This window comes from Rhea pennata, chromosome 14, assembly GCF_028389875.1.
Source record: "Rhea pennata isolate bPtePen1 chromosome 14, bPtePen1.pri, whole genome shotgun sequence".
NCBI lineage: Eukaryota > Metazoa > Chordata > Aves > Rheiformes > Rheidae > Rhea > Rhea pennata.
The window spans coordinates 20,717,653-20,737,651 of record NC_084676.1 but is presented as its reverse complement, the minus strand read 5'-3'; the positions used below and the strand labels follow the sequence as shown (position 1 = coordinate 20,737,651).

Genomic DNA, 19,999 nt, shown 5'->3' with positions numbered 1-19,999 from the left:
GGCGGCGACGGGCCCGGCCCGGCCCTAACGGCCGCGGGGCCCTAACGGCTTTAACGGCCGCAACGGCCGCCCGCGCTCCGCCGCGCCACGGCAGCGAAAGGCCTCCGGCTCCCGGTCCTTCCCTCCCGTTAACCTAACCTTCAGGGCCGGAGCTACCGCTTTAGCGCCAGCACAGTTCAAGCTCTTGCCGCAGCACGGAAGCATAGGCCAGTTCTCAGCCTGGGTGTCACAGCTGGTTATTTTAATCACAATTTTTTTTGCCTGAGGAGCAGCTCAAAACAGAAGACAGACTCGCCTTTACCTCTCTCTAAAAGTGGAAGGCATTAAAGACAGACATCAAAAATAGCAGTAGCCCCTTTGCTAATCTGCAACTGCAAGCAAGTTACAGCTTTTAAACACCAAGAATTAGGCCTATGTGAACTGGGCAATAGAAGGGAGAAGGAAGCATCTTCATTACAGAAGATGAAAATGCTTAAATGGATACTCTAAGCAAAACGGTCTCACTGCAGCAAAGCTGTTTCCATAGTCAAGGAGGATGCGCTTGCTTAGAAACTCTGGATAAGGAACAGCCCAAACGTAAGTATAAGTGCTGAAATTCAGCCAGCTTTGCAGCATTCAGAGCTCACAAAGCTGGTCAGGACCACAAATTATGACTGTGCTGCTATCCCCCTTTAAAAAGCCCTTACCAGACAGACACAGTGAGGAAGAGATACTTGGGAGGAAAGAGCTATTAGCACTACTTCTATAAAAAATGCATTTGAGTTAACTTCTGCAGAGCACTTCACCCTCAGCAGCAAGGAAAGTCTTCCTGCTAGGGAAAAATAAGCAGTTAGTTCTAGCAGAGCTGTGCATCTTTGTACCTTCAACAGCAGAAGGACAAAGCTTTTACACCTACTGCAACACAAGTTTCTCCTCATTATAATCAACAGTTTAAAAAGGTAATCCAGTAGAATCCAGTGCATTTATTTCTTGCAGTATCTGAATGGGTGCTTCAACTTTGAACACATACAAGTTATGTCTGTAAGTTTAATGACAATCAATACTAGAAGCAAATCACTGTATCAAGCTCATAGAAAAATGCCAAATTTGTCAGGGTTTTAGGTGGAAAAGTATTAAGCATTCCAAATGAAGGCCTCATAGAAGCAAGCATACCACCTACCCCCCCTAAAAAAAAAAACAAAAAAAAGTTCAGAACTAGTCAGAATCATCCATCAGTGTAGGCAGCTGGGATACAAATCTTCATTCTTTCTACAAGCAGCTAATTTAACTAGAGACAAAAAGCTTACATGGTCTGAGTAGCTGGGGAAAGGAATACACACTTTCACATTTAAGAGCACATTCATGGTCTGACCTGTAAAAGTATACAGTTGCTATTTTACATATCTGATATAGAATTTGATTTTGGGATCACTGCCCATGATGTGAGGACATCAGCTAGTGAATAAATGTATTTGTAATACTACCTATTATTTTGCATACCTTGTGTAACATTTAATTGCTTAAGTGCAGATAAAACATTGTCAACTCAGCCCAGGTCAAAATAAATCTGAAGTAGTGTGTTAACAACAAAGCAAGGGTAGATTAAGATAAGCAAATGAAAGACTATGCTCTAGGCTCTAGAAAGAGCAACCCCTCTCTGTCACCTCACTTCCTTAACATTAATGGGCACTAGGAAATAGCGTTGCTATAATCCAAAAAGAGTGAATGAAAGAACTCCGTGGCAAGTTACTTTGTAAGATTTTTGCTGTCTCACTTCTTTAGAACAAGACTGACTCAGCATGAAGATGATTAAAAACAGAGGATTATAGCTGTTTCTGTAAGTTTAGTAAGAATACCAGAAACTTCTAAATACAATCATTACAGCAAGAAATACAGCTTATTTGACCAAGTAGTTAACTACTTAGACCAAGCCTTTCCAGAAACTACCAAGAGCCCTGTGGTATCCACTGGCTTCAATTTGTATTCAGAACATACAAAGTTGACAACTTAAAGCTTTATTGTTGTTTGTAGTAATATAAACAAGTTCTGAAATTCAGTCAATGTCCATTTCAGGAAGCTTCTTTTCTGTAGCTGCTGGAGCAGCTGCAGCAGTGCTCTCTTCAGTCTGCAACCCACTGTTAGCATCTTCCTGGCCTTCTACTGGTCCATTCAATTCAGTTGGTTTCTCCTCCTCCTTTGGGAGTTCAACCTTGGGTTTTGGTTTTGTGACTACAGGATTACAAATACTGGTCAATTCCTAGAAGGCACAGGAACAAAAATATTAGAAATGTTTCATCTATTAACAGCTGTGCTTTAACCTGTTGATAGCATCAACTTTTGACTATATCAGATGGATGTTTCAAGCTGAGGGTCGATGTTCTGCCAATATGTTTAACAGATTAATATCTAAGTACTGCCCCTTCTACTAGCAATTTGCCACCTCACAACACAAGCAACTAGACCGTAAAACAGACATACTCTCAGAAATGCAGTGAAATATGTAGAAATACTTACTTTAATCTTCGCTTGTATATCTTTAGCTTTTATAACTGGGTCCAAAGTAAGACTTCTCTTGTTTTGAAGATTGAGTTTGTTATTCATCCACTCCATAGCTTCATTTGCACTCTTCTCCACTTTTGCTACCTCTTCATCATCTAGATGGTCATACTCTTCATCCTGAAACAGTCAAATTAGTAGTAGCTGTATAAATATTTGAGTATCTAAACTGTTTCTTTCTTCATTCAAACTTATAGCTTCAAAACACTAGAAACAGCAGTTCCTGCCCAGAAGGCTATTTTAGTTACCAGAGCAGTTAAGCAAGTCTCCCACAACTCTATAATCAGAGGACTGAAATTCTACTGCTGCAGCTATTTTCCCTCCATGAGGGAAACAAGATCTGATTAAAAGCAGACTGTCAGATTTTAAAACATCCACTTCTGAAAGATGGTAAATAGTGAGAATTGAGAAACTAACCAGGAGGTTGCCACCAGTCTTCCACTGAAAGGAACTTAAGAAACCAAAATAGGTTTGCAACAATTCCTTGCATTTTCCAAAAATTAAGTGTGGAAATACCTTTGCTTTAAAGGCGTGAACAATTTTCATATACTGTTGAATTTGCTTCCCCAAATCCTCAAATGCTTTTGGTCTTTCTTCTGATTCTTGAAATCTTGCCTGAATAGGTTGACCCAGAGTCTGAAACAAAATGTAACAGATATCAAAAACAGCCAACATCATAATATGCTGCTGCAAGTTGAAGGTATAGACAAGCATTTCCAAGCCTTCCTAGAAGTTGTACTGTTGCCTCCCTTATAGGAATCTGGTTTGTATTGCTACAAGCTTATTGGAAATTTGCTTCTTACATACTTAATAAGCAGGTTGATTAGTTTATCAGTGCTGATCTGAAACAGTAGCACCTAAGCTAGCTCCCTGCTTGAATGAAGTGCTCTAGATTCAGTAAATTCCTACAGGAACTTAAGAACCACTTACCTTCAGTTCTGTTAATTTATCAATGTAAATTTGTTTGGGTTGGTCTTCACCATCTTCATAAAGCCAACTTTCTGTATCTTCCAGCTTCAGTGTGAAACTACTTCTATCCTGAAGCAATCCATGCAAGATAAATACTTCAGTGAGAATTTATTAGATGGTATTAAATGATGCTTGGACTCTTATGGAGGGTTACATTTTCAGAGTGTGAAGAACTTTATGGCTTTTAATGACAAAAGAGGCAGTTTAAGACACAGTGTCTTCTTTCAGTCTCACTTACCAGGAAAGCTGGCCTAAGGAAGAGCCATCTATGACACCAAATATTTAAAACAGGCTTTTGTCAGACAGTACAAGTTTACCTTACTGCTTTGCCTGTTTGCCTCGTTACTATATCAGCAAGTCTGAGAACATAGTGAAACTATCTTTAGCAAACGTACCAGGAATCTCACTTCACCTGTCCTAATTTAGCTCTGACATCTAAGCACCATAGATACCTTGCTGGCAAAACTCCTACAATAGTCAGTGGGGACTAACTACGGTTGAGTGTTATTCATCTGATTAAATGTAGTCATCCACCTTAGGATGGTATTAATTACACACCAAGTTCATCCAGTACTCCAGGGAAAGCTAGTTACTAATAGTAAGGGACCTTCCTTGTTCAGATACAGGTGCCCACACCTCATCAGAGGAATCTTGCCTAGTATTTTCCTCCTAAGTTGGATTATTCTTTGAATTTTGTCATAAATCATTCTAAGTACTAACAAAGTAGCAAAGTAAAATAGGTTGCCTCAAAATGATTGTTCAAGTGCTCAGTCTGTTTCAGTATGAAAACATGCTCTGATAACTTCAATTGCTGCAACTGTTTTGGGAAAAGAACACACAGTGTATCCTAGATATCATCCAAATGTGAACTAAGTAAAAACTGGCCAGGTGGATTGAAGATATTTCTTCAGATTTAGATTTTAAAAGTCTGAAAATTATAACTAAGCATTTAACAAACATATCTTACAGGTCAAAGGACCACAAAAATATGGCTATTAGTTGCAACAAAAAGTATTAGAAGACAATCAAGCTAATACTTACATCTTCACTTACGAATTTCTCATAAATACTGCAGAGTTTGTCTCTCATATCATACACATACTCCTCCACTGCATTCTTGGCATCATTCCTCTCCTTCTCTAGCTTATCTTGCATTATCATTTTACCCTGTGAACAAGTTCTCTAATTAGTCAGCTAAAAAACTAATCATTTAATATTTGTTACCAGGATAAAGGGTACCTGATACCTTATAGCTAATGCTTCAATTTGGCTTAAGATTTTTGTCCTGAACACAGAACATAGCTTCAATTTACTATTGCTGAAATATAACTTAAGTAAAGAAATATGAGTATCTGCCTCAGCTAAGGAATCATCCACCATAGTGGTAGTGGTCACCAAGCAACTGATTTTGGAAATACTCCGTTAACTAGCTTCCCTGCATTCTGCAGTTGCAAAGCACACATTCAACAACAAGTTACAGCAGTCACTTAACAGGATAATACATTTCAGCTCCATGGGACACTGTTGCCCACCTTGGAGGAAAAGGTTGCTTGTTTTTTTTCATCTTTCCTTGCCCACCCTTAACCATGCTTAATGAACAGGACTCTGCTAGTGAAATTTTTGGCTTAGGCAAACAAAACATAAAAGTTCACCTCATTCTCAATGAATAAGTTCAGCATATCTTTCCCTATCTGCCACACCAATTGATTCTCAATGGGAAGGTCCACTGTAGTAGTCTTCACTTTAGCCTTCTTAGCTTGAGGTGGTTGATCTACTTTCTTGTCTTTTGAATCAGCCTGAGAAGTCTGCATTAAGGAAATATATTCAAAGTAAAAACAGCATCACTAGTCAGCTCAAGCTGAATATTCAAGATTGATCAGAAGAGTATTATTGAGTTAGTGCATTGGTTCTTATGTCGACAGCATTACTATACACCACTATTCTGACATCTAGCTGCCAAAAAGGTCAGAAAAATATGCATTTTCTGGTCTTTACTGAGCACATTTGCTACATTCATGAGGGTGCTGGTGTTTATAGAAGACGACTTTTCCTCGTATTTAACTTACTGAAAACTAAATGATTATTTCTTCCATGAAGAGTTCACCATTTCATCAATATTAGGTCACTTGACAGATATGCATCAATTTATGCTATTTATGTATTTAAGGCCTACGCAACACAAGACAAGTCTATTCAAATAAAAGTTTAGCTTCCAGAGCTATGAGCAAGGTAGTGGATGGGCTCACACACTGTACATTTTCTTAAATCCTCCAGATAAGAGTTTCAGATACAGTTGTTACCTCCATTTCTTCAGACTCTGTCTTATTTTCAGGTTGGACCTGCTGTTGTTCTTCTGTCTTTTGTTGCTCCTCCTGGTCTACCTGCATTTTCTGAAATTCACAAAAAAGATTCGATTCACCCCTTTCTTTAAACAATGTATACGCAAGATCACTGCTTCCGTTCCTAGGCTGATCACTGTATTTGCATTTGCTGCTCTTCACATACAAAGAAAAAGAATGAAGACTAAAGTAATAAAATTTAAGCTTTAGTCTTTGCTCAGAGAAGGAAGAGACCACTCCTTGCATGATTAGGAATTTCATCTACATTTCAGTCCTAGTTTCAGAAGATACTTGAGTAACATATCAATTTGTATTTAATCCCCTGCCCCCCCTTTTTTTTAATTCTTTGTCATGTCTACTTAGTCCTTCTGTAAGTTTCAAAACCTGCTAAGAATTTGGCCAGCTGCACTTAATCATTAAAGAAATTTTCCAAGTAGCAAACAAAGTCTGTTACCTCTTCCTCTTTTGCATGCTGGTCTGTTTCCATAGGCTCTTCATTCTCATCAGATTTATGAACCTCCACTAAAGATGCGCTTGAAACACTGAAGATACCATGGATATTGACTCTAACTTTGACTTTCACTTTTGAACTGGATCCATCTGTTTGAGGCGTGACCTTCTGAACCAAGAAGTGAGCTAAAAAATTGTTCCAATTAAAATAACCAGTGAACGTAAAGTAAATCCTGAATATTGCTTGTAACAGATCACTATACTGCATGCAGAGGATATTAAACTCTATTCAAAGCCAATTTGATTTTTTAGTAAATAATGATAGAATACATGGTTGTCAGAATTTTTCCATATCTAATATGTTGTAAAAGCTGGTGTTAATGGTATAATAGTAATTGATAACAGACTTCACAGTTCTGAGTATGCCCCTTCTAGGCTTGCTTAAACACTGGGATTCTATTTAGACTGTTCATCCATAAACTTCATGTTAACTCCACTCATTCTGGTGTAGATCCATGACTAAGAAACTTATCCTATAGCATTTGTGGTACTTTCTAGAATATATAGTTAGAAAGAAGTCCAAAAGACATACAAGATTATTTATAGTTAAAAAATACAGATTGGCTTTAACTACCTATAGCAGGGTCTGGGTAAGGCAGTTCCTTGGGAGAACTGTAGTATGCCTCAAGAGTAAAAGGTTCCTTTCTGTAGAAAGTGAGGACCTTAGAAAACGGAGCAGCATGATTCTTCGGGAAGACCTCACAATCACTGTAAGAGAGAACCAAACACTTGTATCATCTTACATACTAAACATCTGGAGACAAGATGAACACAGAACATCCCAGGATACTACTATATCTTAAGGAAAAACTTTAAGTGACAAAAAAAAAAAAAAAAAAAAAAAAAACACACTCCTAATCTTTTACGTTCATAAGAGCAATAGCAATACATGAAGTAACAGCTCCAAACCGTTGCCCTTGTTTTGGCTTTTTACTGTCACTAACCTAAGACAATCAAGCTATCAGAATTTGAATCTCTAAATAAGCACTGTTCCAAAAACATTATCTAGGTACCTGCAGTTAGTTTTAAGCTGTATATAATCATGCAAGTCTGAGTATCAGCAACTTTTTACCTTAACCCCTCCTCTGCTGGTGAATTCCATCGTAAAGAAATAGGATATGGTATCAAGTCTGTGATAGAAAATTCTCGCACTTTGAAAGCCGGGGATAAAATAGCACACTGGAAGAGCAAAAGACAAATTTATTATGAAAACTGAAACTTTAGGTGAACAGTAATTCAATTCAACATGCACTTATTTAATCTGTTTAATATGTAGATTTACTCTAGACTAAAGGAGTCTAATAACTGGTGGACTCAGGACCTGCACAGTAAATACCAAAAGCTTATATGGACCCTTCCTTTTCATGAGGCTGTAATCATCTGTTCAGTCTGAAAATGGAAAACGCACAAATTCTAGTTTAGAACTATTGTTGTTCAATTTTAAGAGCAGCATAGTAATTTTTTTTTTTTTTTTTTTTTGGCATACCATTAAGCAAAACTCCCTTTGAGTGCATTCTAGCAGCTGGATTGTATCACTGATGGAATGGAGCTATAAGCACATATTAAGTGTTGGAAGAAAGGAGGAAAATAAGATGACAAGAGCAAAATTAAGGTGCATTCAAAAGCTGTTACAGCTAGGAACTATATGGAGTATTTACTACAGTTCAAGCCTCTACATCTGTCATTCAACAGTGATTCTGATTCTAGGTCAGGACATAAGATTTCCATTCACAAGAATTAGAATCAACCCAAGCCACAAAAGCTTTCTCAGTATTTCATTTTTATTCATGTAATTAAGCAACTGCCATATGACAAGTTTATCAGTAGTCCTATAATAATACCCTGTTTTACTGCTTAACCTAGGCAAAGGAGCCTGGAGGTAGAAGTCTTATCACATGAATGTTACCAGACTACTAGTTCTCAGTTACAGTAGAAGCAGAGCACATGTTTCACAGTAACAAACTCTACTGATGCACTGATTTGACTTAGACAAACAGCACAAAGGGATCACTTAGAAGTTAGCCATTCGTGTTCTTCCATTCACTTTCCTGAAGTTTATTCATATCAATTTTATGATACACATGAAGTATTTTTCTCATTACTTAATTCTGTGGTCTCTAGCTCAAATATTAATGGATTTCAATAAAAGTATTCACAGCTAAAGCACAGCAGCACCTTTTTTATTTTTTCCTTACCTGTAGTGCACAACCTCTTGCAACAGCCTCATCTGCATTCAAAGTTGTACTGACTTCTTTGCCAAAAAATTTACTGATCTTCTCTTTTACAGCAGGGATTCTTGTGGTACCACCAACTATTTCTACTGCATAAATATCTTCCTTCTTTAACTCTAGGAAGGAGTCAGACATATTAGTTTTTATAGATTAAAGTTTTCAGTTTTAAGTGACTATGCTAACAAAATTATACCAGAGCAAATGTTAAGCTTGTTCTCTTACTTAAGATTGAGCAATAAGAAATTCAGGTCTTAGCCTCTGTGAAAGTTTCAGATAGCATGTAACTGCTAAGCAAGAAAAAGTTAACTGTACTAGTCAATCTGCTGAAGTTTTGTCAACATCTGAAGAAAGTTTGCATTAAGGATGTTTTCTCTTTCCGTCTACAGAATACAGAATGCATATACACTTACTGGCTTGTTCCAGTACACTGCGAAGGGGTGGTTCTACTCTTGCAAGGAGACCATCACACATCTCTAAAAATTTGCTTCTGTTGGAGGAAGCCATAAATAAAGCTATAGCCTACCATAAGTTAAAATTGCAAATACAACAGAACACCAAAACTGAAAGAGTGAAATTTTGGTTTTGGACTACTACAGTGTTCTCTCCCCAATCCTAGTTTTACATTTATTCAGTACGTTCTCTGAAATTTGGCTCCAATAATCCAAGCATCCTTTACAGCATTCACTACCCTTCATCCTAAGTAGAGTACTAATCAGTTCCTAAATATTATTTTGAGCAGTACCCCTTCCACAAACTCTTCTTACATTTCCTTCCTCCCTCCAGTCCTAAGCACCTGTATTTAATACTAAGCTTTTTCCTGACAGGAATGATTTGAGTGAAGTGGATTAAGTCTATCTTTATGAAGGAGGTATGAACATTACCTGTTCATGGTTCCAGAGACATCTATGTCATTCATGAAGCATTCTATATTCATTGGGAGATCAGAGGCATTTGCACTCATCAATTTTTTCAGTTTTTCACACTCCTGGTACAATCTCAATAATGCACGGATCTTTGACTTGATGTCTAGTTTATATTTCTTTCCAAATTCTTCACAGAAGTATTCAACTAACATCTCATCAAACTTCCTGCCTCCAAGTGTTGTGTCAAATGATGTAGCGAGAACCTTAAAAAAAAAGGTCAACTCTTCAGTAATAGCTCAGTTTGCCATTCGTTCAGTGAAACCTATTTCCTAATATCAAGCCACTTCTTTGAACATATATTCTATCTTTAAATCAAAATTCCATATAGAAGTATCACAACATTACTACACAGCAAGAACTATACCAGAGCAGCCACAATGAAAACAAGAAATCCCATAGAGAATTTTATCCTGCCCTTGGCATCCCCAGTAAGTGTCTTTTGATGAACCTTGTCCAGAATTCTAATGCGTCCCCAACTAAAGCTATGTCCTATACCCATCTTTCACATATCACCGATACTACTGGCAAGAATTAAGCTGTTCTTATGTTTCAAGGCAACCTAAGTAGCAATTACATCATGTTTACCAACATCTGATCTTCTATACAAATGGCAACTACAGTAACAGTTACTATATGCATCCTAAAGCATAACTGACTTTTTAAAAAACATATGGAATTTAAACAATGATTATCCTACAGCTTTTGTAGCTGGTTTTAGAGATGTTCAAAAATGCTGTTGGAACAGAAGAACCAACACTAACAAATTCTAATAGCTATAAAAATAGTAAATCACTCCTCACTTCATGAATGATTATTTTTTTTCCTTTTGGCACATGCAACTAGAATACAATGCAATTCTAGCAGAGATTTACTATCACAAATGCTAAAAAGCAACTTTGGGCACCCAGCATTCTAGTGCTTAAAGAAGTCCTAAAAATATGTATCTTCAGGAAGACTTGGCTAGGCTTAGCAACACAATCTGTTCAGTAACTTGTATTATAAGCAGACCACTAGAGTTTCCAAACTCTGCTCTGCCACTGTCAGTTTGAATCATATCCCAGTTTAATATTCAATGCCTCACAAGGGTGGAACATGCTTACACCAAGCTAAAAATAAAACAAGAGAATGTGTTTAACTTTTGCAAATAGGTATTAATTTGTCACAAAGGAATTATCTGTTAAGAAAATCTATAGTCCATCTACCTGAATTGACCCTTTTTCACATTATGAACTTGATTTTTATTAGAAATAGAAGACAGTGAAGTACATTACTCTCAATACCTTTTCAGACAAAGCTTGGTTTATGCACTGCTGTAAAGTGTTGGATGGCAAGGCACTTAGGTTCAATACTTAACAGCAGCACTTATATTCTTCAATACTTCCATGATTTCAATAAAGAGCTTTAAAGAAAACTTGAGAAATAACCTAGACTAAATTTACACATAAGAACAGAAATGCAAAACTAAGGTTTTCAGGACTTCTTTTCATTTCACTAACTTGTGTTTTAGATTTGTTTCTTTAGCTAATCAAGAAAAAATTACTGGAACTACAGAAATTATTACTGTACCTCCTGGCAAAAAGCTAATTAAGCAATTCTAGTACTTGCTGGAAAAGAACAGTACTTTGACAGCTTATTTTTAGAAATTTAATATAACTTGCTTAATTACTTTAGCCTGTGAAAGAAAGTTAAGAATGCCTTAGGACTCTTACATGAGTATCAGTGAGTTGTAAAATGTTTGACACTTACACCATTCTAAGAATCCCTGCTTCAATGCCTTTTTTTTTCCCTTTTGGAAGTAGCATTCAATCAGAAGTTTTAGTTTCTTAAACTGAGACTTTTTAGGTTTTTGGCACAAGTACGCTGATTAAGGCATATTTGTTTCCTCTGCGTAGCACTAAAGCTCTCTAGTTCTCTGCTCTACTTTTAATCCAGCCAAAAGTTGAAACTTAAAAAATAGAGCTGCCCATGCACACTTCTGTACAGACAGGCAAGTTTGCCTGGTGTAGTCCATATATGTACTGATGAATATTTTAAATGGTATTTAAGAGAGATGCATAACAAATTGTTTACTTTCAGTTTTCCTTTGTTGAATGCGCAAACCGAAACTTGATAAGCAGAATGCCCCATATCCACAAAAACAACATTTCTTGGCTTCTCTTCTAAGGCAGGCAGGTCTTGCTTATAGATTCCATATGCAAGGGCAACTATACAGAAACAAAAACGAGATATTTAGTGCATTCTTTTCCTGTAATTTTTCCTAAGCAATAACTGGTACAGTAGTAAAAACAGCATTAACATTTCATGTTATTTTTCAAGCTACAAAATTTGCTACCCTGCTAAACAAATTCCCAATATTAATGCGACATGGAAGATCATTAAACTGTATTAGCCTCTCAGTCTGGAGAGTAGTTCCATGAAAACCAAGATGTTCAAGAAACATCTTTATAAAAACATCTGTAAAGCAATAGAAAAGACTGTGGCTTAAGAAACTTTATTAGCAACCAACCCCATTTCCAGTTTACAGTACTGGCAGCAATTCCAGAGGGCACAAGTCAGTGACAGATTAAAAGCCCTTTTATTAGATAAAACTACCAAATTAAGAGATTGACAGGGAGGAAAAGGAAGGAACTACCTGCAGTTGTTTCATTTATTAGCCTTAGGCAGTTGAGACCAGCAATTTGTGTAGCATCCATCACAGATCTCCTTTCTGCATCTGTATAGAAACATGGAACCTACAAGAAGGTCATAGAGCCAATATTAACTTTCAGAAAGTCATCTATAGCAAACAGACAAGTACATAGAGTCAGTTTGGAGCATAATTTATTTTCTTCCTCCACAAGTACTCCAAGTTTGATGTTTATTTTCAGTTGCAAGACAGAAAAAGCAAAGAAGGAATTACATGAAGAGGTTACATTTTTTTGAACAATTCCTTTTCCTTCATTTTAGAATTGGAAGCACTCATTTTTAGTCACTAATTTTAGAAGTACAGAACCATAAGCAGCTATCAAATATGATTTGCTAATTAGCAGCAATTTAAGAAGTTTTATCATTAATGAAATAAATCTAATTTTCAGGAAGAGATTTGAGTAAGGATCAGTTTTAAATAGAAAGGATAAATTAAACCTGAATATTCAGGCAACTTAGTGCTATTATCACCAAGCTTTTCAATTTATGATACTGACCCAGTATAACACCTATTTAATATCACATACTTACAGAAACAACACAGTCAACAACAGGCTTCTTGAGTGCATTCTCAGCAGTCTCTTTTAATTTGGTAAGGAGCATTCCTGTCACTTGTTCAATAGTAAAGTTTCTTTCTTCTTCCATATACATGACCTTAAATAAAAAAGGTTGTGTACAAGGACCACACCATAATAAAAACCATGCACAGCAAGCATAAGGAACATACACAAGATAAATGGTTTTCCTAAAAGCAAATTTACAAAATAACATGCCTCTACCCAACTTCTCACTCTGATAGTTTAGCTTGTGCACTGCAATTACAAGAAGGCAATCTACATAAACACCAGAACATGCATTTGAGAATTCACTTATGGCTTCTCTGGACACAGATTTCCTCCAAATCCTGAATGCTAGACAATGCCTGACACACCTTCCTCTCTTCTGCTTTGCAATAAGTCATTTGCTCAGTTCCAAATCAGGAGTCCAGTCATTGCTGTGAAAAAACTTTTTTTTAAAACCATTTTAGCTGAAGTACTAAGTTCATCTCTTACACCTTGGCATATCTCTGGACAGTAGCTAAATAAATACACTTGTCAAGTAGCTGTCTTCCAAATTCACCATGGAGTGAAGGAAAAAAAGCATTGCCACAGCAAAATTTGTGCAGGACTGGCTTTTCAAGGAAGAAAAGTTACATAAATGTGCAAAAATCAGTCTTGCAGATGGCCTCTCCAGGTGTCAGTAGCCTTATAACCCTCTATTTAAGATTCTTCTATTCACAAAAGAATGGAAACTACAGCAAGTAGATTCAAAATAGAGGTAAAATGGAATCTTTACCAGTTTCTCCTCTGGTTCTTTTTCAAATATGCCAGACTTACCTTGATGCCTGTCGAGCCTGTTGACAGCTGGACAAGTTCATACGCAAGGTTTGCTTTTTCAGCTTGAACAAAGGGATCTGAGAATGCACGACCATGAAATCTTTTAAAACTTTGTACTGTATTCTTTGCATTTGAAATAACCTAGAGGAAAAGAAATCTTCAATACAAGATGGCAGAGGAGCATTTGAATTTCAAACAGAAGACAATAGAAAGCTCTGTTCTCAGGCTTCTCTTGCCAGAAGATTGTCATTTGTATCTTAACAGCATCAGAGCAGCTGCTAAAAGGCAACTTCCTTCTGATCTCCTAGATAACCTACAGAAATTTGAGATTAAAATGCATACTTCAAAATGGAGCTAGGATTTTAATCAGAGAAAGCATATAAAACAGGTAATATACAATTCACATGTAGCACATCTCTTCAAACTTTTAGCAGTATGTCCTTTCCATTTACCTCTTTCCTAGCATCCAGCTCTTATACTGGCTGCAAGCCAGAAATTCAGCTGGTACAACAAGCATATGGACATAATAAACTCTACTTCAGGTCTATCAGATGCATGTGACCAGTCAACATACAGATATTCCTAAATAACTGCTCAAGGATCTTGTCATGAATACATTTTAAAGTAAACAGGGCCCCCAAGAGATTACTGCCAACTTGAATCAAGTGACAAAAGGTAGGTGGTCTTGCATTAATAGCTGAGATCAGTGCAAATGGGGAAATCAAAAGTCAGTCTCTAGTATGTTTAAGTACTGCATGTAAATTTTAATTCTTTCATTTATAGTACAGCAAGAAACATACTGAAAAAAGAATCAAAGTATTGACAGAGCAGGCAAGCATTACACCACATACTGCTTACCTGTGATTCAGTTTCAGTCAAATGTCTATTTCTTAAATAACCTGGTTTTGATTTTCTCTAAGCTTATTTTGCAGGACATACCTCATCTCTACTGGATCTCTGTACCAATGAATTTCTTTAAGCTAAGCAGACACCCAACTCCAGAAAAACATCTGCATTTAGTTTAGTACAATTCTTCTGCTCTTGAATAACATAGTTGTGTCCAGTCATTTTTGTATTCTAGATACTGAATCTTCATACATCTCTAGGTATTTTAGGCTAAGAAAAAGCGAGCGTTTGAAAAGTCACTTCCTGTAGAGGACTTCAAAAGAAATTATTTTATAGGTGTTTCACAGTAACACAAGATACAAGACAGCAGGACACAAGTTTCACAAGCACAACAAATCAGCTAAGCCTCCTTGTGGTCCTTAAATTATATTTACTTACCTACACAATAGAAACTCAATGTATGAGCAAGAAAGGTTGAGGAAGATATTTAGGCTGTAATTCAACCCCAAAGAGTTGAGAAAACAGTGTATTTATGCTTCTTTTCTCTTGAAATTATGCATTTAATTGAACTCTATGGAAAGAACGTCATGAAACCACAAAATTGAACCATAGAATGCTGTCATAATATGGATGAAAAACTACTGATAAGATTCATTTTCAATGTAAAGAATGCTAGTATTCATCAGATTTTAAGAGGCAAAAATATGTTTCTGTATGTTTCATTATGTACAACAGTAAAGTTCTGAGACTAATAACCCTTTTATCTCTATCCAAGATGACAAAGCAGCATTACAAGTTGAACAGCTGAATTAGACTCAGCTGTTCCATTACAGTTAAGAAGACACTAAGAAGCAAACCTCAAAGATGCCTTAATCTTCACTGATAAATAGTTACATTGTACAAGTCTAACTTTTGAAAATTGGTTACTTTTACAAAACAATAGTCTCACCTGGCTTTTAGCTGCAGCACCAATTGAGCGATTCTTGGGTCCAAAGGCTATACATGATCTACAATGAGAAGAAAATTTTTCAGTCTAGCAAGTGATTGATAGAACTGCATTGAATACTAGCAGTCCTGTGACTTTTCTGTTAAAAGAGCTGATTAATATTAATTGGACAAGAAATATTTTAACATCATTTAGTTCATTAAGAAAGTTGGTCATACACTGGAAAGAATTTAGTTCTTGTAGATTCTGATCACAAAAGGCCTTCATTTAAGTTTTCAGGTAAACACTTTAAATCATAGTTCTCCTCTAGAATGAGGCCCATTAAAACACAACTCAGATTAAAGTTCACAGTACTTTAAGTTTTACTTCTAAAAAATAATTGGGTAGACATTTCATCTCAATAACCACCTGTACAGCTAAGCCAGTTAACCAGAAATATGTTGTTAATTTTAACTTTCCCATATTATTAAGAAATACATGCGGAAATCAAATATTACTAAGACAACTATTCCTGCTAATCAAGTTTCAGATTTAAAGCTAACCCTTCAACAGCACAAAGAAAATAGAGAAAGACTAATGCTTATGGGCTTTATCTTCACTGATTGAAATAAAAAATGTAGATTATAGAAAAAAATTACCCCAAGCTACTTTGTGATGGCTCACAGTTAAAAAAAATTAAAAAGCACAACTTTGAAGACATTCTAGTCCTACTAAATCTCTTGTTTTAAATATTTAACAAAGTAACATAGAACCTATAAAACAAAAGTAAATCCAGACTTTTTCCACCTTATCCTCTGATCTAGATTCCTGATAGCACTACAGTAAACTTACTGACATAAATAGAGTCAAACAATTCTTTACTATTAATAAAGCATATTTTAACAATATAATTTAGTAGTTCTCCATGCAGCAGGTCAAGAAGCTGCTCTATAGTATGGATATGCCAGAGCTACACAAAAACCAGATTTTTAGTTTAGCCTGCTGTTTGCAAATGATCAAATTGCCAAAAACAGTGGTGTAATCATATTGTTTCTATATCTACTTCTGATTTATTCACCACTTAACATGTGAAAACAAGGTACACCCTAAAGCATACATTGCAATAAAATAAGCATTGAGAAATAACACCTACTTAAAACAAAGTTAATAAAAAGAAAGTTCTGTGTTGTGCAGACCCTAAGATCAATACTAAGGAAACAGGAGCCACAAAGTATAAGCAAAATCATAATGAATACTTGTCAGGATTCACCCTGGACTTCAGAAAGAAATTAAAAAGTCCACAGTAATGGAGAAGCTTTATTTTTATACGAGGCAAACAAAACATTCAGTTACTTCACTCCTGAATTCAGAGGCCATCACTCTCAATTCACTGATTTTGAATTATTATAGAACTCTTTAGCAGTACCAGACTAAAAACTCAAGGTAAAAATCTTTCTAGAGAAGGCTACAGCACCAAAAATGCAGGCTTCTGTATTATTTTCAAGGAACAAAACTAAAAAAGTTAAGTGTATGCATTCTTCTGAAACATGCCAGCCACCTGCTCAGCTTTAGACCATGCATGCTTCGATGAACAGCTGTGCTGTACTTTGTTACATAGATGCTGAAGTCTCTCAAATAAAGGAACCTGAGAATTATCTATCAAATAACCCCATCAAAATTTTGTCTTTACTACAAAAAAATCACTAGATCTATGAATTACTTACACAATAAATATGAACGTTTAGACCTTCTGCTTCTCTCTAGCAATAGCTTCAACAGATTTAAGGAAGCAGTTTCACATTATAATGGAAGTGATCCAACTACCACCAAGATAGGATGGTCCTACTCAGCTCCTCTCCTTGCATTTTCTCTCATCTCCTTTGCCAAGTTAACACTGGCTCTCATCTAATTGTTGGGGAGTCATATAGGGAATTAGAGCAGCAGAAAGTTAACCAATGCAGAGGAACGAGAAGAACTTTGTCACTCTTATTTTCCAGAACAGTTAACCGTAGGAACTACTACAGTTAACCCATTAAACTACAAAAATCAAGTGTTACACAATTTAGTGGAATTTGAATAGTTAACTTAATATTTTGCATAGAAACATATAAACACAACAAAAGGTCATTGGGAGGTCTAATGAACTCCCTTAACACATGTGAACTAAGTCACCTGCAGGCACTACTTCACACTTGCTCCCCCTACCCATTTTCAGTTACTTAGAAGACATGCCTCTTCTTGGAAGTAATTTTAGTCTACCTAGAAAAACAGTACTAATTTTGTAAGGTCTGTTACAACAGTTCCACTTAATCCAGACACCTTCATCCTTACGTAGGTAGATAAATTCTTAAATTATATCTGCTAATTCTGTCTGAAACTTGCATCTCATCATACCAAGCACAAAATAATGCTTAACTTTGACCATAAGCCCATTCCTCAGATAACATATCATGAAACCTTGCATGAATCCCCCCAGGGCTGACTTTAAATAAACGCTACAATGACCTTTTTAAATTGGGCCTTTGTTTAAGATGGACATTTAAAGTTATTAAGATTTTTTTAATACGTATTTGTATGATTCCAGAATTGTTTTTTACATTTATTCAATAATGTTTATAGAGACTTATTTATATAGGTACATACGCATGTGTATATGTGTGTACAGTACTTAGAGATTAAGTTCTGTTAGAAACACTCATTTTCAACACACTGATTTTTCTTCAGCCTTTCCCAGTTACTTCCTGAAATAAAATCATGTCAGAGCACATCTGTATAACTAATCTCCTTCAATGAGTAAGACTTGTGCTCATACCTCAAATATATTAAGTAGAAACTCAACTCCTTGAACAGCTACCTAGAGCTGTAAGAAAAATACTCTGAAATGCTTTAAAGTCTTCCTAGTTCACCTACCTATATTTTCAATATTACTGAAAGTACTCATTTGAAAAACTAGTTCTTACTCTAGTAAACAGTACTGAATTAACAAATTCCATTCTCCATTTAGTCATTGCTTAGAGACAGCAAAAGGCAAACAGAGCTGAGGTATTATCTAGTGAGAAGCAAGGTCATTTCATGCTTCTGGTCTTTTTAAAGAGAGAAGTTAAAAAAAAGAGAGAGAGAGAGAGAGAGAGAGAGAATGTTCACCATTTACTTATTTTAGTACATGCTCAACACAAAGCATATACTACAACATAATACTAGTTGTAAGAGCACTTTTAAGACACAGCTTTCCAACTAGCTCATCTCTTGGTTTCATTCATTGCAAGCTCCCTTTCCACTTCTATTTGTCTCTGCAATTCATTCTCAGAGCAGATCTACTTCAGCTCCCTGCCTCTTTTTCCTTAGAAAAAATACTTATTCAAGATAAACGACACATGCTGCTCTTTGAAAATGTGTTGTGAGGCATATTTATGTAAGCAGAGTTAAACTGACTATAAACATTTTTTAAAAAGCACACTTCAGGACCAAATTCACCGGTAAGCTGCACTATTAATTGGTCGCCCTTCCAGTGAAAGGGAGTTCCGGTGTTGCACTGTGTGCTCACATTTCTGTTCCCCACCCCAGTAACTTATGAATCTAGCGGCCACCTTCAGCTGAGTGTTTTAAGAAGGTCCAGTACTCTATTAAGTTTTTTTTGTGAGCCAGCGCTGAAAAACGAGGAACACAGAGAAGCCATGAGCGAGGCAGGGCTGCCGAGCAGGCCCGCGCGGGACGAGCAGGCAGCGAGGGCGCCGCAGCCCCCCGCCGGCGCGGGCCCGCGGGAAGCCAGGCCGCCCGCCGCCGCCCCGCTCCCTCCGCGGCCCACGCAGCCCGCCTCCTCCGCGAGGGGAGCCGCGCCGGGCCAACCGGCGCCCGCGCCCGCCGCGGCCGCGCTCCCAACAAAGGCGGCGAGCCCGCGCACGGGGGCAGCGCCGCGCCGCGCCGCCGGCCCCGGCCCCACTCACGGCGTGCTGCGGTCGCTGTACTCGTTAGCGACGGTCTCGATGCCGCCGGCGCGCGCCACGGCGACGTAGCAGCTCTGGAAGCCCAGGTCGATGCCCACCACCGACATGCTGCGGCCGGGGAGCGGCGGCGGCACGGAGGAGAGGAAAGGAAGGAAGGAAGGAAGAAGGAAGGAGGACGGGCGGGCGCCTGCCGGGCGGCGCGGGGCGGCTCGGCGCGTTTAAATGAGCGGCGGCGGGCGGCGCTGCCTCCTGGCGGGGAGGGGGCGCTTCTCGAATGATCCCGTCGGGCCGCCGCGCCGCGCCGCGCCGCGCCGTGCCGCGCTCGAGATACCCGGGGGGGGAGGGGGGGGCGCTCTCGCGAGACTGCCGCCCGCGCCCAGCCTATGCGAGCGCGCGGGGGCGCTGCCGCGCAGCCGCAGAGCAGCGGGGGGCGGGGCTAGCGAGGGGCTCCGCCCCCCGCGCCGCCGGCCGGTTCCTCACAGAGCGGCGATTGCGGCTGCCTGTCGTGGCGCCTTGTTCCGGACCAAACCGGCCCGGCCCGGCCCGGCCCGGCCCGGCCCCGCCTCGCCTCGCCTCGCCTCGCCTCGCCTCGCCTCGCCTCGCCTCGCCTCCCCGCGGGCTGGGGTGGGATGCGGCTGCTTTCTGCCCGCCCAGAGGCCTCGGCTCTGCCTCTGGGCCCAGGCCGGGCCCGAGCCCGCGGCACCTCGTGCCAGCCC

General features: G+C 38.4%; 1 protein-coding gene and 1 long non-coding RNA gene across 3 annotated transcripts; one reads left to right on the top strand and one right to left on the bottom strand.

The window, feature by feature from the left end:
* Positions 1-9: 9 nt before the first annotated feature.
* Positions 10-6,622, top strand: LOC134147041 (uncharacterized). Its single transcript, XR_009959935.1, has 2 exons — positions 10-576; positions 6,333-6,622. It is a non-coding gene; the product is annotated as an uncharacterized LOC134147041 (long non-coding RNA).
* HSPA4 (heat shock protein family A (Hsp70) member 4) lies at positions 1,979-19,609 on the bottom strand. 2 transcript variants are annotated; one of them, XM_062587749.1, is made up of 19 exons: positions 19,284-19,609; positions 15,364-15,421; positions 13,569-13,709; positions 12,724-12,846; positions 12,140-12,239; positions 11,578-11,711; positions 9,466-9,710; positions 8,995-9,071; positions 8,549-8,700; positions 7,426-7,532; positions 6,928-7,061; positions 6,298-6,479; positions 5,805-5,894; positions 5,157-5,309; positions 4,546-4,671; positions 3,466-3,573; positions 3,052-3,171; positions 2,494-2,655; positions 1,979-2,236 (listed from the first exon to the last, which is right to left on the bottom strand). In XM_062587749.1, exons 1-19 carry the CDS (start codon positions 19,388-19,390, stop codon positions 2,033-2,035), a joined length of 2,523 nt encoding a protein of 840 aa, XP_062443733.1. In that variant the 5' UTR covers positions 19,391-19,609; the 3' UTR covers positions 1,979-2,032. The 2 variants fall into 2 exon arrangements, with proteins under 2 accessions (XP_062443733.1, XP_062443734.1); XM_062587750.1 differs by lacking the exon at positions 3,466-3,573.
* Positions 19,610-19,999: the final 390 nt, after the last annotated feature.